The 25,601-nt window shown below is 37.5% G+C and overlaps 2 protein-coding genes across 6 annotated transcripts in view; one reads left to right on the forward strand and one right to left on the reverse strand.

The window, feature by feature from the left end:
• nt5c3a (5'-nucleotidase, cytosolic IIIA) overlaps nt 1-19,408 on the reverse strand; it is a 32,546-nt gene extending 13,138 nt beyond the window's left edge. The window contains exons 1-2 of one of the 5 annotated variants that reach the window (XM_042424302.1): nt 19,269-19,408; nt 4,739-4,858 (exon numbers count right to left, since the gene is read on the reverse strand). In XM_042424302.1, coding sequence (XP_042280236.1) covers nt 4,739-4,858; nt 19,269-19,286 — 138 coding nt within the window. In that variant the 5' untranslated portion in view covers nt 19,287-19,408. Of the gene's footprint in view, nt 1-4,738; nt 5,008-5,320; nt 5,463-19,268 lie in introns of those variants that run through there. The other 4 variants (XM_042424298.1, XM_042424299.1, XM_042424300.1 and 1 more) reach the window with 4 other exon arrangements.
• On the forward strand, nt 10,140-14,362 carry LOC121905790. Its single transcript, XM_042424303.1, has 6 exons — nt 10,140-10,360; nt 10,763-10,817; nt 11,065-11,138; nt 11,784-11,910; nt 13,149-13,414; nt 14,122-14,362. Exons 1-6 carry the CDS (start codon nt 10,256-10,258, stop codon nt 14,263-14,265), a joined length of 771 nt encoding a protein of 256 aa, XP_042280237.1. The 5' UTR covers nt 10,140-10,255; the 3' UTR covers nt 14,266-14,362.
• Nucleotides 19,409-25,601: the final 6,193 nt, after the last annotated feature.

Here is a 25,601-nt window from a genome sequence, read left to right on the forward strand (position 1 = left end):
CTGGTTATTTGTAAAGGAATAGTTTGACATTTTGGGAGATACATCTACTCACTTTGCTTTCGAGAGTGAGATGAAACTCTGAGACTGATAGTCTAAATTTAACTTGTGTCATACAGACGGACAGCGTGGAGCTGACGTGGCCCTGACACGGTAAGTCCTGCTATCAAGTTATGACTAAATATCATGTCTGAAATAATGAACATCACACTTTCTAGCAGCTCTCTCTTTCTCACAGCTTTATTTTGAAACCCCGCCCTGCATTCCTCCGAAATCCCACCTGATCTACACGAGTCTGAACAAAGGTGACTGACAGGTTCGGGCTGCTGTGACTCAGCCTCGGCTTGTTGGAGTCAAAGGTCATCAAGGACAGGAGTGCCCCCCCCACCCCACCCCCCGCCCACCCAGTGACAGGTGGCAGTTCATGTACTGAACCAGAACAGCAGAGACAAAATCTGACTGAAAATGACTGATCCCAGCACTGTTTTAATACAAAATGTATTGTAGAACTGATAATCTACAGTTAACTTGTGTCATACAGACAGACAGTGTGGTAAGTCTTGCTATCAAGTTCATGACTAACAAACACGTCTAAAATAATGAACATCACACTTATTTATCTATAGTCTGACTGTAGATACTGATGACACATACCGTACTGTAACACTGTGTTAAAGTATTTGACCCGGATCGACACAACAACACCAGGAAGATATCTGTTCAATCAATATGAAATGTTCCAGATGAAAACCAAAAATATAAATCTATGTTTTTAAGCACAAATGTCTTTCATAAGGCCAAAACTCTCATCTGATATTCAGTTTAACAACAAAACTCTCTGGATTACTGAATTATTTTCAAGATACAGTAAAGATGGAAGAGTTGTGAAAGAACTTCAAATACAAACAAACTCACAAAATATGAAAATCTAAACATGTGCAAAGTGTGAAATGCTTTACTACAAGTGTTTTGGTAACCTTTGCATGGTGTTGAATCGTACTGCTCTGATCTTGAACCATAAGAGATTAAAAAAACAAAGCCATAAAAAAGTCCTTTCTTCCTTTTCTCCCCAGCAGTTATTTCATATCCTCACATTTCTCTATCATAAATGATTATTTTAGGATTAAATAAACATTTGTTTCTTCTGTCATGAAGCCGCTCTGAAGCTCTGACCCTTGACCTCTTTATGGTGCGGGATACTGGTGAGGTTCAGGAACTGATGCTTATTGTTAGACTTGGAAGTGGCTGTAGTTTAACGAGCGAGCAAACGGACAAATATGGAACAACCAGTGAACAAAAGGCATGCTGGAAATGAGCGGGCCTGCTGTAAAACAAAAACCACTTCATAACAACAACAACAACCGCAATGGCTTTTGGGAATGAAGAAAAGAATGCACTTGTTTTTCTGTGAAGTATTTCTGAAAGTCGGCGGGTTATGAGAGTCTCTAAACTCACTCTAGAGGACCTTCTGTGTAAAGTTTCAACCCAGGACAGAGAATAAAAGCCTAACTGAGTTGGAGTCATGTGGTTTTTGGACTCATGGGGGTTTCTGAGCGGATGTTTGTCCGTCTTCCGTGGCAACAGGCGACATCAAAAACAGATGATCACGAGTTTCCATGCTGAAGGTCAAGGCAGGAAATTAGTTTCCGTCCAAGGGTTTCAGTGGCTACTAAAACCCAGAACCAATCATCACCTGGTTTCACTCTTTTACCAGATGACTGGATTTTCAAAAGAGCAAAGCCGACAGATGACGACCTGTTGTCTTGCAGCTTGGTCGATGTGTCATTTTGTTCTCTTTCATTCAAGAGACTTTGATTACGTCTGTGGAGGTTTGCCGCTGTGAATGAGAAAATCATCTTTACACCGTTTCTGTCTGTTGCAGACAAACAGACATGAGTTAGAGTAATAATTCTCTGGTTCCAGCTTCTCAAATATGAATATTTTCTGGTTTCTTTAGTCTTTTATGACAGTAAACTGAATATCTTTGGGTTTTGGACATCACTTTAGGATCTGAGAAAGGGTTTTCACCTCTTTCTGCCACTTTATGGACCAACAATTAATCAAGAAAATAATCCTCAGATGAATCAATAATTACAATAATCGTTACTTGCAGCTCTAATTGGCAGCATTACCTGGAAATTAACTAAATAGGCTCAACGAAACTGTATCGATTCATTTATCTGACTGTCTGCAAATATAGCACTGTTAATGACGCTGAATCAGATCAGCGGGAAAAGAAGAAGATAGAAGAAGAAGGCGTCTGAGGGGCTTTCCTTGATCTTCTAACTCTGCAGCTCTGTGTGGGGAGTTTACGGACGTCAGGTGACCAGTTGAGGGACGCACACCGACACCGACATCCAGTGTTTAAGTCTCTCCCTCTCATCATGTTTACTTTGATATATTTCACAAACTGGAAGTCAAAAGTTTAAGTTCCTAAGTCAACAATGATGCAAGCAACCAGATGTAAGTCAAGGGTCAACAGTCACACTGACCTCAAGAAATGCAAACCACGCTGCTGTAAAAAAAAAAAAAAAAAAAGTCAGCTGCACACTTTAAGCTAGTCGACGCAGATAAACGTGCACTCACAATGACATAAGTAGATGAGGTTATCTAACTAGGAAAATTACCAGCAATAAAACGATAAAGGTTCGCCTGCAGCCAGATCTGGTTTGACTGCAGCTGCAGCTGCTTTGGAAGCCGATTGACTGTTTCTGATACAACAGACGAAACGTGAAAAGTGACAGCGGCTGAATTTGGGGGAATTCTTTTTGTTGAATGAGCTTGTGTCCGTGTGGGTAGACGGTTCATACAAACACTGTAGGTGTACAGCTGGAGCCGAGTAACTCAGACATGAATCATACAGATACTAGTACAACATATATCAACGCCTACTGACTAAAAGAGCAAGTTTAACATCCATGCAACACATTTTCCTGCAACTATATATTAACCATAAGAAGACGAGTGTACTCATCCTCTTCCTCTTCACTGAGCTACAAATGTGGTCACGTGGGCAGATAAAGATGAGATTTACTTTTACCCCCTTAATACCCATACAAAAAAAAATACATTTATATCTTTCCAAATGTAGAGAGGTGTTCATTAATAATGCTGATTTTATGTAAATAGTTTCCAAAACAGCCTGATGGAGGACAGAGGAGAATCTAAGTCAAAAATGGGCCATAATACCAAAAACATCTGTCAAGAAATGACTATATTTGTGACCTTCAGGTGCCATACAGTGAACAGTTATGAAACATGCTGTGTTTCTTCCTCTCATTTAACCTTTTTTTAAATTAATGAATCATATATTTCAACCTCTATTTCCGTTATATTTTGCGTTTTTTTGTAGAATGTTTACACTGGATGAAGCCCAGCCTGATTCCTGTCGGACCGGTTAGAGAGTTGGACTCAGTGCATGTTTGCTGCTGTATCTTGCGTAACCTGCATGCTGCCTGTTAAACAACAACAGTAGCAGGAAGCTGACTGCAGGACAGTGAAAAGGGCTGTGAGAGAGCATCACTGACACAGAAGCTTTCTGCTCTCAAACAGAAAGCTGCTGCTCTTTTTCTGTTGGGGAAAAGCTAGCTGGTGACCTCTAAAAAACACAGCTGCTGCTTTTTTTTTTTTTTTTTTAGGGGAACATCCGCGCCTGCGCAAAGCATGGTGGAGTGCTACTGCTGTCAGGTTACCAAGAACACAGCGTCAAATTGCTGGTGATGGTTTTCAGAATAAAGGTGCACGTTGCATCAGCTCCTCAGGCAGGGGTCCTTCTGGCTGCTCTAAAGTCAAGGTGACTGAGCTTGAACTGTCAGGGCCCCTCAGCTCTGAAGATCTTTTATTTTACTTCATTAACTCATTTTACATTGAGTTATATTCAATTGTCTGATGTTTCATTCCGGTTCTACCATGTAAAACGCTTTGTTATTACATTACAGAGTAAATGAGTGAACTCTTAATTCCTTACTGTCCACAAAAGGCCTCTTAGATCTGCTGGGTTCGGCCTGCTAGCTGTTCCAGACTCCAGGTTAAGGTCAAATGGTGATTAGCTTTTACTGGACTGGCACCTCAGCTCTGGAACAGTCTTCCAGTTCGTATTCAGTCAGCTGAGACTGTCTCAGCTTTTAAATCCTGTCTTAAGACACATTTATATAGACTCGCTTTTTTATCTGTCAACTATTATAATATTGCTTACATTCTACAACTCTGTTGTGCAACCATCTGATTTAAGTTTCTATTAATAGTTTCACTTGTTTTACCTTTCGAATGATTAATTTGTAAGTTTCTTCTATTCAGTTGTGTGCTTGTATTTTGCTGATCTTGTGTTTTTCTTTGTATAATTGTCTTTTATGCTGTCTATAGAAAGCACTTTGTGCTCCTCGTTTGTAAAGTGTTATTATTTTATTTGCAATTATAATTACTGTGGTAATGCTGTTAAAACTGTGCGTGTTAAAAATGCAACAGTGAGGGGAAAAAAGCAATAATAGGAATGAATTAAATTCCTTATCCGGATTTCAATAATAAACAACTGGTGGTTCCTACTAGTTAAAGACTACCGCTGTTGATTTCTACATCCTATAACAAAATACGATGGTGTAATAACAAAACGTTGCACATAACAGCCTCTCAATGACACAACCGTCAGATTACACATTTTGAAGGCTGTGGCTCTCTACTTCCGGTCTCGTCTTATCTGCTTTTAGCCGTCTTGACGCAACTGGCGTGCCTGTCTTTTACTCACCATCTCTATGATCCTGGTTTTCTTGCCCGCTCGCTTCTTCTTAGCGACGATGTACTGAGCCAGAACTACGCCGCCGAACAGGGCGCAGACGCTGGCACTGGCCGCGGCCCCGACCTTCACCACGGCCGTCTTATCCATGACGGTCGGTCCGCTGTTCCTCCACCGACCAGCCCGCCTGCCGCTCGCTCGGAGGGGAGAGTCCCGTCCTGCCTTCTGTCAACAGCCGCCTTCCAGCCAAAGATCGTCTATGTAAAACGAGACCGGTCACTCTGTAGAAAAGACATTTTTGGAAACCGTCCAAACCCACCGAATCAACGTAATAGCTAGATGAAAAATAAACACCAAGGCTGAGAATAAATGCCAAATAAAGTAAACATGTCCTCTTTACCTTAAAATTAATACAAATTACATGTTAAAAGGTTCCTAATTCATTTTAGCCATAAAGCTAACATGATTTGGTTTGTATGTTACTTAGCAACAACACATAAGCTAACTGTTGGCTAGCGAACCTCTCCGGTAGGCTAACAGTAAAGTCCGACATCTTTTTTTAAGCGCATGTTTAAATTAAATCCATCTTGTTACCTCTGATGCAGGAAAAGTTAAAACAATGTGAGTTACCTCACTCTGCTTCAGGGACCGTCATTTCCCCATCACTATTCCCCCCCTCTTCACTCCAAAAGTTCAAAATAAAACACTTCCGTTCTTACAGGAAATTTCAAAACAAAAGTTCTCAACAAAATACAGGTCAATCAATGCAAACAGACAATGTTTACACACATTGTGTGTGCTGAAAACAAGTCAGTTACTAAAGCTATCAACAGTATTTGAAGTATAACATCCTTCCTCACAACTAACTCCTTAAAAGGTTGCCTTCCTCTATTACAGTTTTGCACTGATGGAGATAAACCAGCCTGCACAAACCAAGTATCAATGATATTGATGATATCGACCCCACAGTGGTTACGTACCTGGGACTCCGCGCCAGTCAGCTAGAAGTGAAGAAGCCCCTTGAATGAGAGGCCTAATGTCTTCAAGTATCTACAACCAAGTCCAGCTGCCCTTGATTCTTGGATGGCTTACTCGTTAAAGTGAAGCCTTTTCAGTTATTTGTTCTTAATTGGGTAAACTTTAAAATCAGTTGGGGTTTTTTTTTCTCATTTCAAGCTATTTGCACCCTCCTAACTAAGAGAGATGACTTCACAGGCTTGGGAGAACACTGTGCTCATATCTTCAAATGAAATACTTTTGTACTTCTGTTTTGTACTTTTGTTGTCTGAGTATTTTTCCAAACAAGAAATCAAGTGGTCGGTCAAATAAATGCAAATGTACTTTACACTTTTGAATGATCCCTCCTTGAACCTTTTTCAATCTTTGCAGCATGATGAAGCTGTGTAAAGACAATTTTGTGTCAGAAATATGTTTTTTTTTTTCTGTTATCCTGTCCTGTCCTATCATCTCGAGACACCTCAGATTAATCCATTGACCCCTTGCAAGGGTCCTGACCCCCAGGTTGGGAACCACTGAGCTATATGACATGTAACTTGCAGTTTCCCACACTTCTGTAGGTCAGTTTTATTCAATCTTGTATTCATATCTTTAACATTATGTGTGAATGAGTAACTAAATGACTAATAAATCTTTAACCTTTCTGCTAAAGGTCCAAATGTATAACTTTAACTCTGACAAAACACGATAACATTAAATCTCAGATGAAAGAATAACAAGACCCTTAACTATACTGTTTATCCCTAGTTTTGCTTTTTCCATAGCTTTGGAGAATAATCTGCTGGGCTGTTTTATTGCACAAAGGGACATTGCTTATCAGCAGTGTCCGGGTTTTCATTTCATTATTATTAATTTCATTATTTTTATCCCCTTGTCACTGGTTAAAAGTGTGCTAATCAGTAAAATTGCTACTGCTGTGCTGTTGTATTGGAATAAAAACCACCAAATTAAACATATGAACTTTAAATTTAAGTTAGGTGATGAATGCAAGAGAATTAAAGTTCCAAATATTAAGATGGTCAACTGAAGTAAATTTCCATATCAAAGCAGCCTGGGGATACTGTTGCATACTTTTGCATACTTGGCAGTCACTGAAAGTTATCTCCTCACCTCCTGGCTCCAATTTCTCTCTCCTCCGCAAAAGGGCTGTAACGGCATGTGCTGATATCTCCCAAAAAAGGCAGGCTACACAAGATGTCAGGTTCTGGTGTCAGTCCTTTTTTCAAGACATGCACTGACATTCAACAATCATGGAGGGAGAAATAAACTGAAGATGAAGCAGAGAGAGCAATTTATACACCCACAGAGACAGAAAGTAGACCAGACAGATGCAAGACATTTTGGGTTTGGAGTGAAGGCGGTGTGATGCATAATTTTCTCGACCGAAAACGAGCTAGGCTATTCCTTTCAACTGTAAAGAGAGTGTAGTAAGATCATTTCTCTTGTTTCCAAATTTGTTTCAAGATTCACACAAGATTCAAGTGACACAATATTTTGGGGCAAGGAGTTACAGTATGTGTTTCCTTCAAATACAGAGATTTAAAGCACAACAGGTAAAGTGTACCATAATTTCATTAAAAGACAGATTCACAGTTTTTCAAGTCTTCCTTCTTGGAAATAAATGATTTTCCAAACACATCTCCAATACTTCTCTGGGAAAAGGGCAAAGCTGTATGAAGGGGGAGGATCATTTCATACTCATCCTTTAAAAAGATGAAAGACATAGAATTGGGACTTAAATTGGAAGAAAAAAATAAAAGAACCTGAAAAAAACTTTGCGGCCAAAAAGTACTCTGTGAATTAAGAAAGTATAAACTGGAACTGAACGATTTCATAAACAAAAGTACCCAATTTCTTATAGAGAGGCTCAGACACAACAAATTTCAATATACAGTGGAAACAGTTTATAGTGATCACAGTTACAGTGATCAACTGCATATGGATTAAAAATTTCGGGACATAATCATTCCTATACGAATGCTGTTTAAATAATTTTCTTTTAGTAATCAAGTAGTTCACTTACAGTGTTCATTTTGGGTCTTTTCATACATAAAAAAAAAATTAAACTACGGTTTTTCTATTTTCTGTTTTACCTTACTCCCATAATACACGTATGATGTGTGTTTAGCGGTTGCAGCACCATTATCAGGCGTTGCGGCGCACATCTGCAGGGTTGCCCACTGCATCTCTATTCATACACACATACATAGCACATATACAAAAGTAACAGTCATTGGGGTATTTTGTTTAGCAATGCTATGGCAGAGGGGACAAAACTCCTGCCATAGCGTGCGTCTACGACACAGCTGCAATCCCTCCCTCTTTCCTGTTTAGTCCAATTGACTGATAAAAATTATAATTTAGAGGAAAAGCCTCTATCAGTGTTGTTACACCAGTAGTGCTGTTTAGTCATGTCTCAACTAAAAACATGCAAATTCTTTTCAGTTGTCAGATCATTAACCAAGAAAGATTTGTTACCCAATGAACTTACATTAAAAAGAGCTCATTTCAACTGTTCAACTGAAACAGGTGCCACATGGTCTGTGACTGCTACGATGTGTTTGACCATGCTACCGCCTGTTTAAGATCACCAGTATGTTTAATGAAGTGGCATGGGGTCTGTCTCATCTCCAGTGGACAGCCTGGTAGTTTTAATGGACCCAGCGTGGATAATCATGTCCATATTATTTGGGTGTGTGGAGAGGATAGTTGGCAACATCTCTGTTAGCTCCCTAACATATGAGTCATCCAAGGTTAGATTTCCATTTTTTTTTCCTTTCAATTTTTCATTTTTTTTTACAGATTAGTGTCTGGCTCAGATGTGGAGTTCACAGTGTTTCTTCTGGCCCTCTTTTTTTTTTTTTTTTTTTTTTACATTTTTTAAGACACCGTCACTTGTTTGAAATAAATAAAAGCAGCAGATTTTAACTAAAAGTTAAATTTCTTGAACGTGTGGTAACCTCACTTCACATCATTAAAGAACCAGGCATAATTTCTTATTTGAATACTAAAAGAAAGGAACTTTATCTGACCAGTGTGTCAAGGTATTTATTGAAATGAACTCTTCATTTGACTGTCATGCACTAGTTCTTACCTGCTGCTGTATAGATTATAATATAATGACTTCCATATCAATAGGCAGTTAGATTAGCACACACTAGATGTCTTTGTCTTTTATTACTGTCCTCCGAAGGATACATTTGTCAATTGTTAGTTTAATGACCTCCGTATCAAAAGGCATTTAAAACTGAATGAATTCAAATGTCTTTATCTTTCATAACGGACATTTGAAAAATGATATTTGTCTCCATCAGGGTGAGCCATAAAGTACAGTAGCATCCTTTGGAGCTGGAAAGAAGCTAGTTTACCTAAGGGGCAACTTTACATTTGGGGGAATGGGACATTCTTGTTGTAGTCCTGCTCCACCCTAAACCCAATAACAACCCTTAATCTTATTGTGAAGGTAGATGCAGGCCATAAGGATCCTATTTAAAATGCAAATTAATTGGTCTTTCTCTTGTATTATGAGCAGAATGAAGTTTCAGTGTCAGTCTGTTTGTGTCAGTTTAGTGCTAAATGGTTTAGCACTAGCTTATTTGTTTTTTTTTTCAGGCTAGATTCTGCATGTGTGCTTTTATTTCATGTATTTTATTGTAATGCCGATGCAGCTCCTTCAATCTGAGACAATTTTCCCCCAGGGGAGACAATAAAAGTAACCTAGAACATTGAAAATGTATAATCGACCTTAAAAAACATGATCATAACCTTAAGGGATAGGTTGTCTTAGTGGGAGTAACTTTTCAGCTGTGAGGGCCCTGCTAATGGAAAGAAGGGGATACAAGGTTTTTTGTTTAGCTGAACAGAAAAACATCTTATATGTTCCTTATATGTGTCTTAAAACAATAGTCAGGTGTCCATATGAACAGTGAAAGAGGTTTTCCTCCATTCCTCCTGTTCATACTGGATATTAAAAGATCCTTCAAATGTGTTTTCAATGTAAGTGATGGAGGATAAAATCCACAGTGTGTCCACACAGTCATTTAAAAGTTGATGTGAAGTTTATATGAGGCTTCAGCAGTCTGACTTAGTCATATCAAGTGGATATCTGACACATTTACAGTCTTTTTAGCATCAATTCCCTCTTGGTCTTTCCTCGGACAGTGTTTCCCTGTTGAGCTGCGGTGCAAGTATAGTAACAAAAAGAGGGACTTTGGCACTAAAAAGACTGTAATGTTGAAAGATATCTACTTGATTTGACTCATTTGGACGACTGAAGCTTTATATTAGCTTCAGAAAAACATTCAAATACATTACTTTTTAAGTGTTTTATAAAGGGAAGTTTAAGTGTTTTACAAAGGGCACTCCAGCAGTGAATATGGAAATGTGAAACAAGATACTGTTAAAAAAAAAAGGTGAGCTTAGCCAAACACAGGTACTGTAAGAGATAATAACAATTTCCTTTCATTGTACGTTGAAATATTCAAATTAATCTGGGTTACACCCAGAGGAACAATGGGCTGCACAAAAACTCAAGACTATCAATTTTTTTGTTCTGAGTTGTATATAAGGAGATGTCTTCCTTTGCTTCAACAGGCTTCCACCGTCTCTCTGAAGAAGGTAATTCTTCATACATCTATCACTAATATTATATTATTGTATGATAGGTGCAGGGTAAAAGCTTGGAGGTAATTTCTTATTCAAAAATTCTAACTGAGTTTAGGCTAAATGCAGCATTATAGATTATAGAAAAGTTAAAAATTGGGTAAAAATCTTGTAAGTAATGAGTCTACTATGTCCTCACATGGTAACCTCACCTTATTAAGGTATTTGTTGATGATGCTTCAACTGAAGAGAAAATCTAAAAGAATTAAAAATTGGTGTCTTGAATGTATACTGCATCAGTGAGTAGCATTGCTTTACACTAATTCCAAAAAAGTGTGTGTGTGTGTGTGTGTGTGTGTGTGTGTGTGTGTGTGTGTGTGTGTGTGTGTGTGTGTGTGTGTGTGTGTGTGTTTTTAGGGTGAAGTTGCTTTTCTGTACTGCATTCAATCTCCATCTCTTCAACACATCAGTGGTAAGTCATGATATTGTGATTTTGATACATTTTGCCCTTATTGTATCTGTTACACAGAACATTTATCACGTCGTTTGCCAAATTCAAAAAAGTGGCTTTATTGTTCAGCATTTCTCAATTTATTGGGTATTTCCTCATTCCAGATAAAAAGAAGGATTAGTCGATCATGGTTTTAATTCTTTATAATGTTCAGTATGATCAAATGTTACATTTTCTCCTCTGTTCATCATGTCGATCTTCACTGCAGGAAAAATGAGGAACCTGATCTTTGTTGTCATGATTCTTCAGCTGACAGTCACCATTATAGGGATCAATGGTGAAGTAAGTTGCTTTCATTTATTTATTATTTATTTCTCATACTTTCATTACTCCTATCCCCTCTCTCTCTCTTTCTAAAAATGATTATTTTGCATTTTAAGACTGCTGGGGTAAACTGCATGCTGTTTAGTTTGCTTTAGACTGTTTTTTAGCCTAAACCTTTTGCTCAAACAGTTACTGATATTAATTACTGTTCTCAAGTTACCAGAGCGTAGACTGACATCCTCAAATTGCTAATTCTGTTTGAACAAAAGTAAAAAAAACAACAACAAAATAAACCAACAAAAAAACACACAATTCAGTGATATGAAAGGGAAACAAACAGAAAATTCCCACATTTGAGAAGTTACAAATTGCTAAAGTATTCTTTTTTTTTCTTTTTCTTTTTGGTCAAGAAATTGTCAAGAAATAATTTGATGTTGGTTGGTTGTTGTTGATTAATTTAGTCTCTTTAAGACATTGGTTCCCTCTGCAGATGTTTCCTAGTAATGCAGGACTTGGATATTGAAAATATTGTAATTTTATTATGTGTTAATATATTACTACACTTAATAATTTACCATTACATTTACAGCCATCCCCATAAGTCATGTGATTCATGTGAATGCAAAGTTGGTAAAATGGACCTCTGATTTCTTTCATTCACAGCTCAAGTTTGGAGATATAATTGCCTTCCCACGTAAATTCTGTGGAAAAACCTTCAAGCACTATGCTATTTATGTGGGTGAAAATTTTGATAAGAAAGACCCTAAGCACAACATATTTCATCGTAACGGTACGTGTATTTAATCTGAAAATTGCACATTAAAGTATTTGGACAGCGGTATCCACATACTTTTGTCCATATAGTGAATGATCTTTCTCTGTTGGGAATTGGCTGATCCGCTGCGTGGGATCCAGTCCAAGATGCTCAGCAGGGTTTAGGGTGGCAGCTTTGCCCTTAAGTTAATGGACAGGTTCACAAAAATCCAAGTCTTTCTTAAAATCCCACTCCACTCAAAAATGTTGAATGTTTGAGTTTCACTGTACAGAATGATGTATGTGCAGAGTTTGACACTAGGAGGATGTTTTCACATTCATCTGATGAAAGTGGAAAATTTCTCTGAGCTCATTGAAAATGCATTTTTAAGGCATTTTTAGTTTGTGTGATGGGTGATGTGGAAACTTGAAGCCATTAGAAGATCCCTTCATAATGTTCTTACAATGGAAGTGATGGAGGACAAAATCCACAGTCCCCCTTCTGTGCAAAAATGTATTAAATGTATTTAAAAGTTTATCTGAAGCTAATATGAAGCTTCAGCGTCCAAATGAGTCAAATCAAGTAGATATCTTTCAACGTTACAGTGTTTTTAGTGCCAAAGTCCCTCTTTTTGTTACTATACTTCCACCTGCAGCTCAACAGGGAAACACAAAGAGGGAATTTGATACTAAAAAGACTGTAAATGTGTCAGATATCCACTTGATATGATTAACTCAGACTGCTGAAGACTCATATAAGCTTCACAGAGACTTTTAAATGACTGTGTGGACACACTGTGGATTTTATCCTCCATCACTTACATTGAAAAACACACATGAAGGATCTTTTAATATCCAGTATGAACAGGAGGAATGATTACAGTGAGGAAAACCTCTTTCACTGTTCATATGGACACCTGATGGTTGTTTTGAGACACACTTGAAAAATTGTGAACCGATTCTTTTAACTTCTGTCTTTACCTGCCTACTTATCCTTTAAGTTTTTATTTAATCAAAATGAATCTATGAATGAATCTGACAGAAACAAGAGGCAGTGTTAGCTGTTAAGTGGGTATTGATGCTTCTTGAACCCTTCCTTGCTTTACTTTGAACAAAGTTAAAGAGTAGATACTTTTTGGATGCTGGGGGATTCACAGGTCTATTTCTTATACAAATTAAAATAAAATCAAATTAAATATAGGAGGAAGATATGGTGGAAGATTTCTTGTGCAAAATTCATAAGGCAATTCTGAAAGTTAATTCTCATCATGACAGGTCCAGTAATCAGACTCCTGCCGAAGCCGAGTTTATCTGACTGTATTTTTGATACACTCGACATTAACAAAGAACACTATGAGGACAACTACTTTGATAAGTTGGAAGAGGCTGATAGGCCTCCAGGCCTCAAAGTGGGAACTCCAGAAGAAATAGCTGCAAGGATTCAAGAGAAGCACGGAAAATGTGGAACCTACGGTCCCCGTGGCAACAACTGTGAACACCTTGCTACCTATGTGCGCTATGGAGTGAAGATTTCACTGCAGGTAGGCAGAACCAACATGGGCCCATCATTTTTCCTACTGCCAGTTCTTTCATCACATGTATAGGGGCAATAAGACCATGAAAAAACAATGTTCTGCTACATACATACATTTGGATTAATTTTTCAGACTTGTCCCTAATCTTTAATTTATTTTGTGAAATATTAAAGAGTTTTACCTCTTTGAGCCTCAAACAAAAACAAAATTATTTGAAATCATGTTAGATGTTTAGAGTGGAGATATTTTTTTTGGTGGAACTGCCAACTACAGTGTGTGTTCATGGTAATGAAGGAAAATGTCACCCAGTGCAGCAGTGTGGCTTACTCATGTGTTTTTAATAGTAATAATACTTGTTAGTAGATCAACACATTGTTGGTTTGGACTTACCTTTTAATATATATTTAATATATATTTTCTTTTTGTTGTACAGTAATAGAGGATTAGCCTTTTTACTCACTACTTCTTTTCACCACATTCAACATTCATATTATTCAGAATTATAGTGTTGAAATGAGCAGTTATCATAGCTCATTAAACTAGACTAGACCACCTGTTGCCCACACTATTATCATGTCAGTTGCAACAATCAATGTAGAAGAGAGGACTATGATGCACAGAGAAGCTGTTAACAAACTGTTTTAATGTATTTCATCTACAAAAGGTGTAGCGTAGTAGTTGCATCTAATGTTTTTGTTTTTTTTTCTTCACAGCTCGGCACGGACGCTGAATCATACTGCAAAAATGATGACTCCCTCAATACTGACAAAATAAAGAAGATTATAAGAGAATTAAATGATTTTGATGAACAATATGAATGCCCCTCAAACAGCGCCTCAAACAGGGGTCCTGGGTAAAAAGTGTCCTTACAGTCAGCTGACTCATTCTCTTCTGATATTTCCTTGCATGATATGAGGTCTTACTTAAAATTAAAAAAAAGTGGAAGAGCTGTCAGTCTTTTGTTGTCTCTGTTAATTTTAAGAGTTGCTATACTATAAAATTACTCTGACCAGTCACCAGTGGGTTAGGATGATACGTATACTGTATATACTGTAGATAATGTTGAGCAACATTCACAAGCATTCCTTCAAGTCTCCCACCTCTCAAAAATGTGTTTTGCTATGTGTTCCTTCAGTTGGATATTTGAGCTTTACTGTAGAGTTTGATACAGGAAGGCTGTTTTCACATTCATCAGATGAAAGTCACCAAAAATCAGAGTTTAAAGTGTGTACCTACAAGCTTGACTTGTGACATCACAACTAGTTTGGAGCTAATCATGGTCTAGCATACAACTTACACAAGTGTGATGTGGAAACTTGAATCCTCCAGTGCACAAACATTGAGAATGGACTTTACAGTGAAGTAGGAGACATCTTGTGTCTTGTATTTTAACTTTTGAAACTACAAATATTTGCATATTCTTAAAGTCTAGATTTTTAAAAAATGGAGACAACTTAGAATGTCATTTTAAGATTTAAGATAAGGCATTATTATTCCAAACAGAATATTTTTATATGTTTTAAAAGATGTGTGGAGGGGACATTTTCACAAAACTTAAGACATTATCACTCACTTTTTCTTCCATTTATGGCACTTTCATCCAAAGTGTGTTGGAGTAAGTGATCAGTTTCAGTTTCAGTGACACTTCATGGCTGTCAACAATCTCCTGCCGTGGGAACCAGTTGGTAACCTTACACCACTGAATCTTTTTGCAGTTTTAAACTCTTTAAAGATGTACATAGACATTAGTTATTATTAGTCCAGGACAAAAAAGAAAGATTTCTTGACCTCAGCCAAGCTGTATGACACATGATAACATATTAGTAATGAGGCTACTTGAGCTTTTTTCCCCCCACCTCATCCTGCCAGACATGTGACATACAGGGAGAGATCTATTGAAGGAGAGGCAGAGAGGAGAATCTATACACCTCAAGAAACAGGAAGAAGATCAGAACACAATGCAGCTGCACAGCATTGTGGGATGCATGGGTTTTCTAACTGGAAACACTTGAAAGTAAAGAAAATGTACTAACATAATGTCACTTGATTTAAATTCCTAATCTTTACTTATTCAAATATTGTATGTAGTATAATGAGTGCACTTCAGGCTGAGATGCAGGATAAAATCAAAACAGGTCAAGCACAAAATCAGGGTCTGGAAGCTGTAAAATGTTCTGTATATTTGTATTTTTTAAGCAGCAAAGTGTGTGTAGTGTATTTACATGCAGAACTACTTGGCCAAACCGACAGAAACAAGCAAGTCTGCACTGGGCTTCAACCCTTTAAGTTTGGGCACTGATCTCCCAAAAGCTGCTTATACTATAAAAACTGTAGCTCCTTCTACTCTAAAAGGCAGCCATTAGCAAGTCAATTGGCTAACAGTATTTTCATATAATTTCATGTGGTAACAGTGAATAAATCTTACAAAACTTTTTTAAAACAATAAATAAGTGCAAACCTTCCCAAAAGACTTCAAAATCTCCCTTTCTGTAAAAGGGATCTAACGTGACTGATTCTGTTTTGGCAGTTTTTGGGTCTAGAATTTAGGATGGTCAAGGGCAACACAGAAAAGAGAAAAGAAACTCAAACACTAGTGATTCAAATGATGCTCTCTGAAACTTATAAAGCTTCCAGCCATTCATATTACTCAGTAACTGAGGCCTCATTTCAATGCCCAATTTACAATTTTGGATCTGGAATTCAATTCCCAGTAATTTTATAATAATTTTCTCATTGTTTACTTTTAGTACCTTTTCATTTTGAATATACACACAATATTATAAATTCTGTTTTGCACAGAGATGAATTTTGATTGCAGATATTTTGCTCCTGAAATATAATGATGTTGTGATGATGAAAAGTGATACTCTTCTATGGGAGCCACGCCATAAGCTTTTAGCTTTTTAGACTCAGCCTGCACACATTGTATACTACTGACACTTACTGGTAGAAACAAGATGAAGCAGTCAAATCATATATAATGACACCAACGATACCAATATAAACTGTAGGGACTGCAAGGTGGTTGGTGGGGAGGTTTCAGATGGGCAGTTCAGATGCTTATGTGACTGCAGGGCATTTCTTGGAAGACCAGACAATGATGAATGGATGATCTATATTTATATAGCACCTTTCATGCACAGAATGCAACTCAAAGTACTTTATAATTCAGCAGCAAAACAAACCAAGTTTAAAACCATTCATATACACAAGGAGGAAGAAAGAAAATAAGCACAAAGAGTGTTGCTATTTCTGAAATAGCATTTACACAGTGCATATAAAAGTCATTAAAATGAGAGAAAATCATAAAACATTAAACAGACAACCGTTCTTTATGAACTATATTAAAATGATAAGTTTTGAATTGTTGTTTAAAACTCCACTGAGCAAGTAAGTCTAATATTTAAAGGCAGTGTATTCCATATTTTTAGGGCGTAATGTCTAAAATGATGTGAGCCTCGATATTCAACAGACACATCAGAGCTTTGGTGTGATGTACATGAAGTGATGCTCGGGACCAGACCCTGATTAGGGGGCACAGGGTCTATTCTTTACCCTTTCTGTCCTTTCAAGACATATTCACATTAAAAATTATTGCAATACTGTGAAAAGATTGTTCTATTTCACTTTATTTAAAAGAACATCTCTCTTTCTTTCACTCAATGAAACGCTTTCACGCACAGATATTGTTTATAGTGTTTCTCATGTCCTGTAGTGTTCTCCTTTGATACTACAAGCAGGGAGATTTATCTGAGCAGTGAGTCAATATACTTATTCAAATGAGCTGCTGGAAGGGATATTTGTCCTTTCAGTTTTGTTTTTTTTTTTACAATGAACTCCCTCTTGGAATACATTTAAAGTGGAAATATTCAAATGTTTTATCATATTGGACCATTGAAAGATACGTATGTCTTTTCGTCAGCCATAAAGTAAACTTCATCATGATATTGTCTTTTAGCAGCCTGCCTGAGGAACCCTGTTACATTTGGACACTCAAACCCAAATAAAAGAGTTCTGCTCCTTTCTGTCTGTAATTCTTGCAGGACATAAGAATCAAAATCTAAAAGCAAATTAAAAGGTCTTTCACTTGTATTGTGAGCATAATGAAGTTTACTGTCCGTGAAATGTTCCAAGCTCAGTATTTTTTTATCTCCAGGTCTCTCCTTGTAGTGACAAAAAGTGCACTCAGTGGTCGTCTTATTGGAGAGGAAAGAAAAGCTGCTGTTTATTGGACTTTATTCCATGCAAGATGTTCAAAGCGCTCTTCCAAAAAAAGCAAGATGAATCAGGTGCACATAAGTACACAAGCAACACACAAAACATTTAAAAATTCTAAAATCACTCTGAACAGTTCTTAATGATTTTGTTATTGCCAACTTATGCATGATACTGTATGTGCAAACTACAACACATCTGGTCACAATGCTCAGTGAGATTTTCCCTTTGCATGGATTGCAAAACACTGCTTTAATGTAATATTCACATCAAATCCTCAACTGAGGACCTTTGAGTTGACTGAGACCAGATTTAACCTGCATATAATTTGTTTTGTCCTCAGAAAGGCACGTGGGCTTCTATCGTTTGCATGATGAACCAGCCTAAACAATGCAAGGAATTAGAGAATTTGATAAAGGCCATGGAAGAAAATGCAAAAATTGAGGAACAATGTGTAGGGCAGTAGCCTAAATAAGCCACTGGGTGTCATTGTTGCACTGTGTATTCCCCTGAGAATTTAGCATTTATCGTTGTTTGTCCCTTGCAGGACACTGTAGTTCTGTAATTCATTCTGCGCGGGACGCCATTTTTTTTTTAAGTTTACTTTCGCTACTTCGTAAGGTGCGCAGTGTTAATGGCGCCCTACATCATCCTAAATATCTGGTCTAAAAACACCCATCCAGTCGATATGTTCAGTGATTGTGTTTATTAAGATGTTAACCTAGACTTAAGTGTGAGTTTGAGCGAGTGTGTTTTTGTATGTAAATATTGGCTGTAATGTTGACTAGCTTGCTGTGTATGAGCAGAGCACCCATTAAGTGGAAGTGGTACAGGATGAAGAATTAGCTTTTCATTTATTGTCTGCTATCGGTCCTGTTATGTCATTTAATTTATTTTTACACTATATGTTAAGAGTGCCTTATTTAATTTCAACATGCAATAATTTGTTATTTTCTGAGTAGGATTATTATTTAGTGCTATTTATTTTGGCATGAGGACATATTTTCTAAAAAACTTCGTAAGGTCATGGAGCCAGCAGTCAGTATAGCGGACCAGCAACAGAGATGAAAGCTGTCATTGTGAGCCAATAAAGTGTCCCCAGGTCTCAACCACAATCCAGAACCCCTGTGTTGCGTGTCTCCTTCTCTCCGCACACCACCCCATCTCACACCGATAAACACCACCCAGAGTCCCCGGGTGTGTCGAGAGGCTACGGCACGTTCGGGTTACAAATGTATGAAATGTACAGCCCTGGCTGGCTAAGAAGTGCCAACAAAGCCCATCAGCTTGTCCTGTTCTGTTGTTCATCTCTTTCTTCAAGTGACAGGGTCTTACTTGTAGTAAAACACTGAGCAAGAACTGCCTTGTGATGTCTTTGTTAATATCAAGAATAATTTCTAGGAGACAGGGTTGCTGCTATACAATAAACTGAGTATTCCCCTTTTTCCATCTGTGGGATCAGAAATGAGAAACAACTTATTGTTTTGTGCATTGAAGCAGTGATGATAACAGTTAGACTGTAATTTGCTGTTCATACAGAGGAGGGTTTTAGATTTTGATTAAAACACAAGGAAATTTACTGCAAACATTAAATCAATATAGTCTACAGTGTGGCGCCTGTAAAAACAGCTCTTTAAATTTTCACCACGGCCGTCTTGTCCATGACGGTCGGTCCGCTGTTCCTCCACCGACCAGCTCGCCTGCCGCTCGCTCGGAGGGGAGAGTCCCGTCCTGCCTTCTGTCAACAGCCGCCTTCCAGCCAAGGATCGTCTATGTAAAACGAGACCGGTCACTCTGTAGAAAAGACATTTTTGGAAACCGTCCAAACCCACCGAATCAACATAATAGCTAGATGAAAAATAAATGTCAAATAAAGTAAACATGTCTCCTTTACCTTAAAATTAATACAAATTACATGTTACAAGATTCCTAATTCATTTTAGTCATAAAGCTAACATGACTTGGTTTGTACGTTACTTAGCAACAACACATAAGCTAACTGTTGGCTAGCGAACCTCTCCGGTAGGCTAACAGTAAAGTCCGACATATTTTTTAAGCGCATGTTTAAATTAAATCCATCTTGTTACCTCTGATGCAGGAAAAGTTAAAACAATGTGAGTTACCTCTCTCTGCTTCAGGGACTGTCATTTCCCCATCACTATTCCCCCCTCTTCACTCCAAAAGTTCAAAATAAAACACTTACATTCTTGCAGGAAATTCCAAAACCAAAGTTCTCAACAAAATACAAGTCAATCAATGCAAACAGACAATGTTTACACACATTGTGTGTGCTGAAAACAAGTCAGTTACTAAAGCTATCAACAGTATTTGAAGTATAATATCCTTCGTCACAGCTAACTCCTTAAAAGGTTGCCTTCCTCTATTACAGTTTTGCACTGATGGAAATAAACCAGTCTGCACAAACCAAGTATCAATGCTATTGATGATAACGACCCCACTGTGGTTATGTACCTGGGACTCCCCGCCAGTCAGCCAGAAGTGGAGTACCCTTTTGGATGAGAGGCCTAATGTCTTCAAGTATCTACAACCAAGTCCAGCTGCCCTTGATTCTTGGATGGCCTTTTCAGTTATTTGTTCTTAATTGGGTAAACTTTAAAATCAGTTGTTGTTTTTTTTTATTTCAAGCTATTTGCACCCTCCTAACTAAGAGAGGTGACTTCACAGGCTTGGGAGAACACTGTGCTCATATCTTCAAATGAAATACTTTTGTACTTTTGTCTGAGTATTTTTCCAAACAAGAAATCAAGTGATCGGTCAAATAAATGCAAATGTACTTTATACTTTTGAATGATCCCTCCTTGAACCTTTTTCACTCTTGGCAGCATGATGAAGCTGTGTAAAGACTGTATACGCTATTGCAATGGTTCCTAACCTTTTTGGCTCATAAAATAAAGCAAAATCTATCTGGGACCCCTTGTCACACATTGCATTGTAATGAAAGAGGACTTATTTTGTTTTATTTTAATAAATTTTAGATGGTTTATTGGATAAAACAGTAATTCACAATGAATAAAGCAAACATTAGAAGAAAGCTTGAAAAAAAAAAACAATTTTGTGTCAGAAATATGTTTTTTTCTGTTGTCCTGTCCTGTGCTATCATCTTGAGACCCCTCAGATTAATCCATTGACCCCTTGCAAGGGTCCTGACCCCCAGGTTGGGAACCACTGAGCTATAAAACATGTAACTTGCAGTTTCCTACACTTCTGTAGGTCAGTTTTATTCAATCTTGTATTCATATCTTTAACATTATGTGTGAATGAGTAACTAAATGACTAATAAATCTTTAACCTTTCTGCTAAAGGTCCAAATGTATAACTTTAACTCTGACAAAACATGATAACATTGAATCTCAGATGAAAGAATAACAAGACTCTTTACCATACTGTTTATCCCTAGTTTTGCTTTTTCCATAGCTTTGGAGAATAATCTGCTGGGCTGTTTTATTGCACAAGGGGACATTGCTTATCAGCAGTGTCCAGGTTTTCATTTCACTTGTTAATTTCATTATTTTTATCCCCTTCTCACTGGTTAAAAGTGTGCTAATCAGTAAAATCAACTGCTGTGCTGTTATATTGGAATAAAAAGCAGCAGATTATAGGTTCAATATCTTCCAACAACATAGAACTTGAATGCTACACCTTTTGATAGACAACATAGATCTGGATTTTTGACTTTCCCCACAACTCCTCACTGGCAGGCCTCCCTGCATGTACGTTAAAACCTCTGCAGATGACCAGAACGCGATGGCATGTCTGGTCTTCAACCAGCCCAAAACAGCATATTTCACCTTATTGTTCATTTCCCTCCACTGGCTCCCAGTTGCTGCCTGCATCAAATTCAAAACCCTGACACTCGCTTTCAAAACAGCACCTAAAACAGCTCCCGCCCACCTGAACTTCCTCATCAGGTCTACACTCCCTCCCGCTCTCTACGCTCTGTCAATGAAAGACGCCTGGCACCACCACCACAACAAGGTCCGAAGTCGCTAGCCAGACTCTTCTCTTCTGTAGATACCCGGTGGTGGAAGGAGTTACCCAACTCTGTTCGATCTGCAGAGTCCCTCTCAATCTTTAAGAAAAGACTAAAGACCAAGCTCTTTGGCGAGCACCTCTGCACATGATGGACTGAAGGTAGAGAAAAAACAAAAATACAAAAAATAAATAATAAATAAATTATGAATAATTATGAATGAATAAAAAACTGCTTCTATACGTTCTATGCACTCTAAGCACGTCCACTGTGCAGCGCCTGTTGGCACCTACATCTTATCAGATTCAAATTTAGCTTTACGGTACTTACTCATGTTCTCTCCTGACCAGATCCTTGTTTGTGTTGTATCAGCTCTCAGATGTAAGTCGCTTTGGATAAAAGCATCTGCTAAATGAAATTGTAAATTGTAAATTATGATTGTAAAAACATGAACACAAAATGAGACAAAATGCAACAAAGTGTTCCAGTTTCATGCTAAGGAGCGAAGCATCTTTTTCAATAGACAATGTTTGACAACAGTTTAACGGCTTGTTCTTTGTCTCTGACGGCATTCACTGATCTCGTAGTGAGGATGTGTAATTCCTCAAATATTTAGCCCCAAAACCACCAAATTAAACATATAAACTTTAAATTTAAGTTAGGTGATGAATGCAAGAAAGTTGAAGTTCATGAGTTTAAGATGGTCAACTGAAGTACATTTCTATATCAAATCAGTCCGCATACCTGCATGCTTTTGCACGCAGGTACTGAAAGTTATCTCCTCCCCTCCTGGCTCCCATTTCTGCCTCTTTATAGACAGGCATGTAACAGCATGTGCAGCAGTAAATGTCAGGTTATTCCTTTCAACTGTAAAGAGAGTGTAGTAAGATCATTTCACTTGTTTCCAAATTTGTTTCAAAATTCATCTTCAAGAGACACAATTTTTATTTTGGGGCAAGGAGTTACAGTATGTGTTTCCTTCAAATACTTTGATTTAAAGCAGTTAATGTGAACTATAATTTAATTAAAAGACAGGTTGACAGTTTTTCAAGACTTCCTTCCTGGATATAAATGATTCTCCAAACACATCTGCAATACTTCTCTGGGACACGGGCAAAGCTGTATGAAGGGGCAGGATCATTTCATACTCATCCTATAAAAAGAAGAAAGATATAGAATTGGGACTTAAACCAAATTGGAAGAAAAAATTTGAAAACACCTATGTGGCCAAAAAGTACATTGTAAATGAAGAAAATATAAACTGTAACTGAACAATCTCATAAACAAATCAGGTAAATACCTGGCAAATGTAATTAAACAAAACAAAGAAAAAGTAACCATTACAGTTATTAAGGACTCAGCAGGGAAGCCTCTCTCTACTATAAACCAACCACATCTCACTCAAGAACAAGTCAATACTCTAGATGAACACATATCCCCTGAAGAATTTCACAGTGCATGCCCAATAACAAAGCACCTGGACTGGATGGCTTCCCTGCTGAGTTCTACAAACATTTCTGGACGACCAGTTCCCCATTGTTCATAAGAATGATAGCAGAACTCATAATCATCTCCAAAACATGAATACAGCAATGATCGCTCTACTCTTGAAACCTAACAAAGATCCCACTCATCCAGCTAATTATCATCCATTATTCTTTATCAACACAGAAATATCAATTATAAGTAAGGCCTTCGCATTGAATGAGTCATCCCATTTCTCATAAATCCTGATCAGGCATATTTTATTAAAGGCAGACAGTCATCTATCAACGCTCGCAAACTGTTCAACCTACGGCAACTTTCAAATCACCAAAAATCTAACACCTTGATTCACACTTGCTACCTGACAGATTATCTTGATCTCATTAACACTGTTGTTGTTTAACCATGTGGAGCAGTATTTAAAGCAGATGACAATGTATTGTTGAAATTTTCAACCATGTCATTTAAAGAGCAGTCATAACTGTATGGCTCAAATGTTCTCATAATATTAGAGAACTTTGCTTCAGCCTTTTGTTATTACTAAGTCTGGAGTGTTACCATGCTGATGAGTGGCTTTATTTACATGTTGGGTGAGTTCAAGGCTGTCTAGTAAATTTACAAGCTCCACAGCTTTGGAGTCATTCTTTTTCATTAATATGAATATTCAGGTCTCCATTCAGGATTAATCTGTCATATCTAGTGATACCAAGCGAGATCAGGTCAGTCATTACACACAAACTGTGCCGAGACAATGGCTGCAATCCCTCCTTCTCTCCTGTTCTGTCTAACTGACTGATAAAAATGACAGTTTAGAGGAAAAGCCTCTATCAGTGTTGCTACACCAGTAGTGCTGTTAAGTCATGTCTCAACTAAAAACATACAATGCAAATTATCTTCAGTTATCAGATCATTAACCAAGAGGGATTGGTTAGCCAATGAACTTACATTAAAAAGAGCTCATTTCAACTGTTTGGATTCTGTGACAGGAAAGGAAACTGGTTGTGGCTGAACAAAGTTAAGATTACTGAGACAGGTTCCAGGTGGGTTGTGACTGTTACGATGTGTTTGACCATGCCAACACCTGTTTAAGATCACCAGTATGTTTAATAAAGCAGCATGGGGTCTGTAATATCTCTGGTGGACACCTGAGTGGTGATGTCTGTGGTTATTGCTGTTAAATAGTTCAGAAATTTGACTGAGCTTCAGCCTGGTAGTTTTAACTAACTCCTTAAGTGGCAGTTTTCCTTTGTAGAATGTCAATGGACCCAGTGTGGATAATGGTGTTCATATTATTTGGGTGTGTAGAGAGGATAGTTGGCAACATCTCTGTTAGCTCCCTGACAGATGTGTCATCGAAGGTTAGATTTTCAGTCTTGATTTCTTGGCCCTCTTTTTTACATTTTTTAAGACACCGTCACTTTTTTGAAATAAAAAAAAAGCAGCAGATTTTAACTAAAAGTTGAACGTGTGGTAACCTCACTTCACATCAAAAGAACAAAAGAACATGTCATAAATTCTTATTTGAATACTAAAAGAAAGGAACTTTATCTGACCAGTGTGTCAAGGTATTTATTGAAATGAACTCTTCATTTGACTGTCATGCACTAGTTCTTACCTGCTGCTGTATAGATTATAATATAATGACTTCCATATCAATAGGCAGTTAGATTAGCACACACTAGATGTCTTTGTCTTTTATTACTGTCCTTCGAAGGATACATTTGTCAATTGTTAGTTTAATGACCTCCGTATCAAAAGGCATTTAAAACTGAATGAATTCAAATGTCTTTATCTTTCATAACGGACATTTGAAAAATGATATTTGTCTCCATCAGGGTGAGCCATAAAGTACAGTAGCATCCTTTGGAGCTGGAAGGAAGCTAGTGTACCTAAGGGGCAACTTTACATTTGGGGGAATGGGAAATTCTTGTTGTAGTCCTACTCCACCCTAAACCCAATAACAACCCTTAATCTTATTGTGAAGGTAGATGCAGGCCATAAGGATCCTATTTAAAATGCAAATTAATTGGTCTTTCTCTTGTATTATGAGCAGAATGAAGTTTCAGTGTCAGTCTGTTTGTGTCAGTTTGTGTACGCTGCATTCTTTAGTAGAGTGCATTGTTTATCTACTCAGATGTGAAAAAAACATAATTGGGAGATAAAAATAAAGGTGCAAAGAGCACTTAAGTGATGCAGAATGAATTCTGGAAATAGCATTTACACAGTTTCTTAGGAAAGAAAAGAAGACGGTTCATATAAAAGTCATTTAAATGAGAAAAATCATGAAACATTAAACAGACAACTGCTCTTTAAAGGCTATATTAAAATGATAAGTTTTGAGTTGTTGTTTAAAACTCCACTGAGCAAGTAAGTCTAATATCTAAAGGCAGAGTATTCCATATTTTTAGGGCGTAATGTCTAAAATGAGGCTCACATGTCTATTCTTTACTCTTTCTGTCCTTTCAAGACATTATGTTTGCAAGACTGTGAGAATATTGTTCC

This window comes from Thunnus maccoyii, chromosome 10, assembly GCF_910596095.1.
Source record: "Thunnus maccoyii chromosome 10, fThuMac1.1, whole genome shotgun sequence".
Classification (NCBI taxonomy): domain Eukaryota; kingdom Metazoa; phylum Chordata; class Actinopteri; order Scombriformes; family Scombridae; genus Thunnus; species Thunnus maccoyii.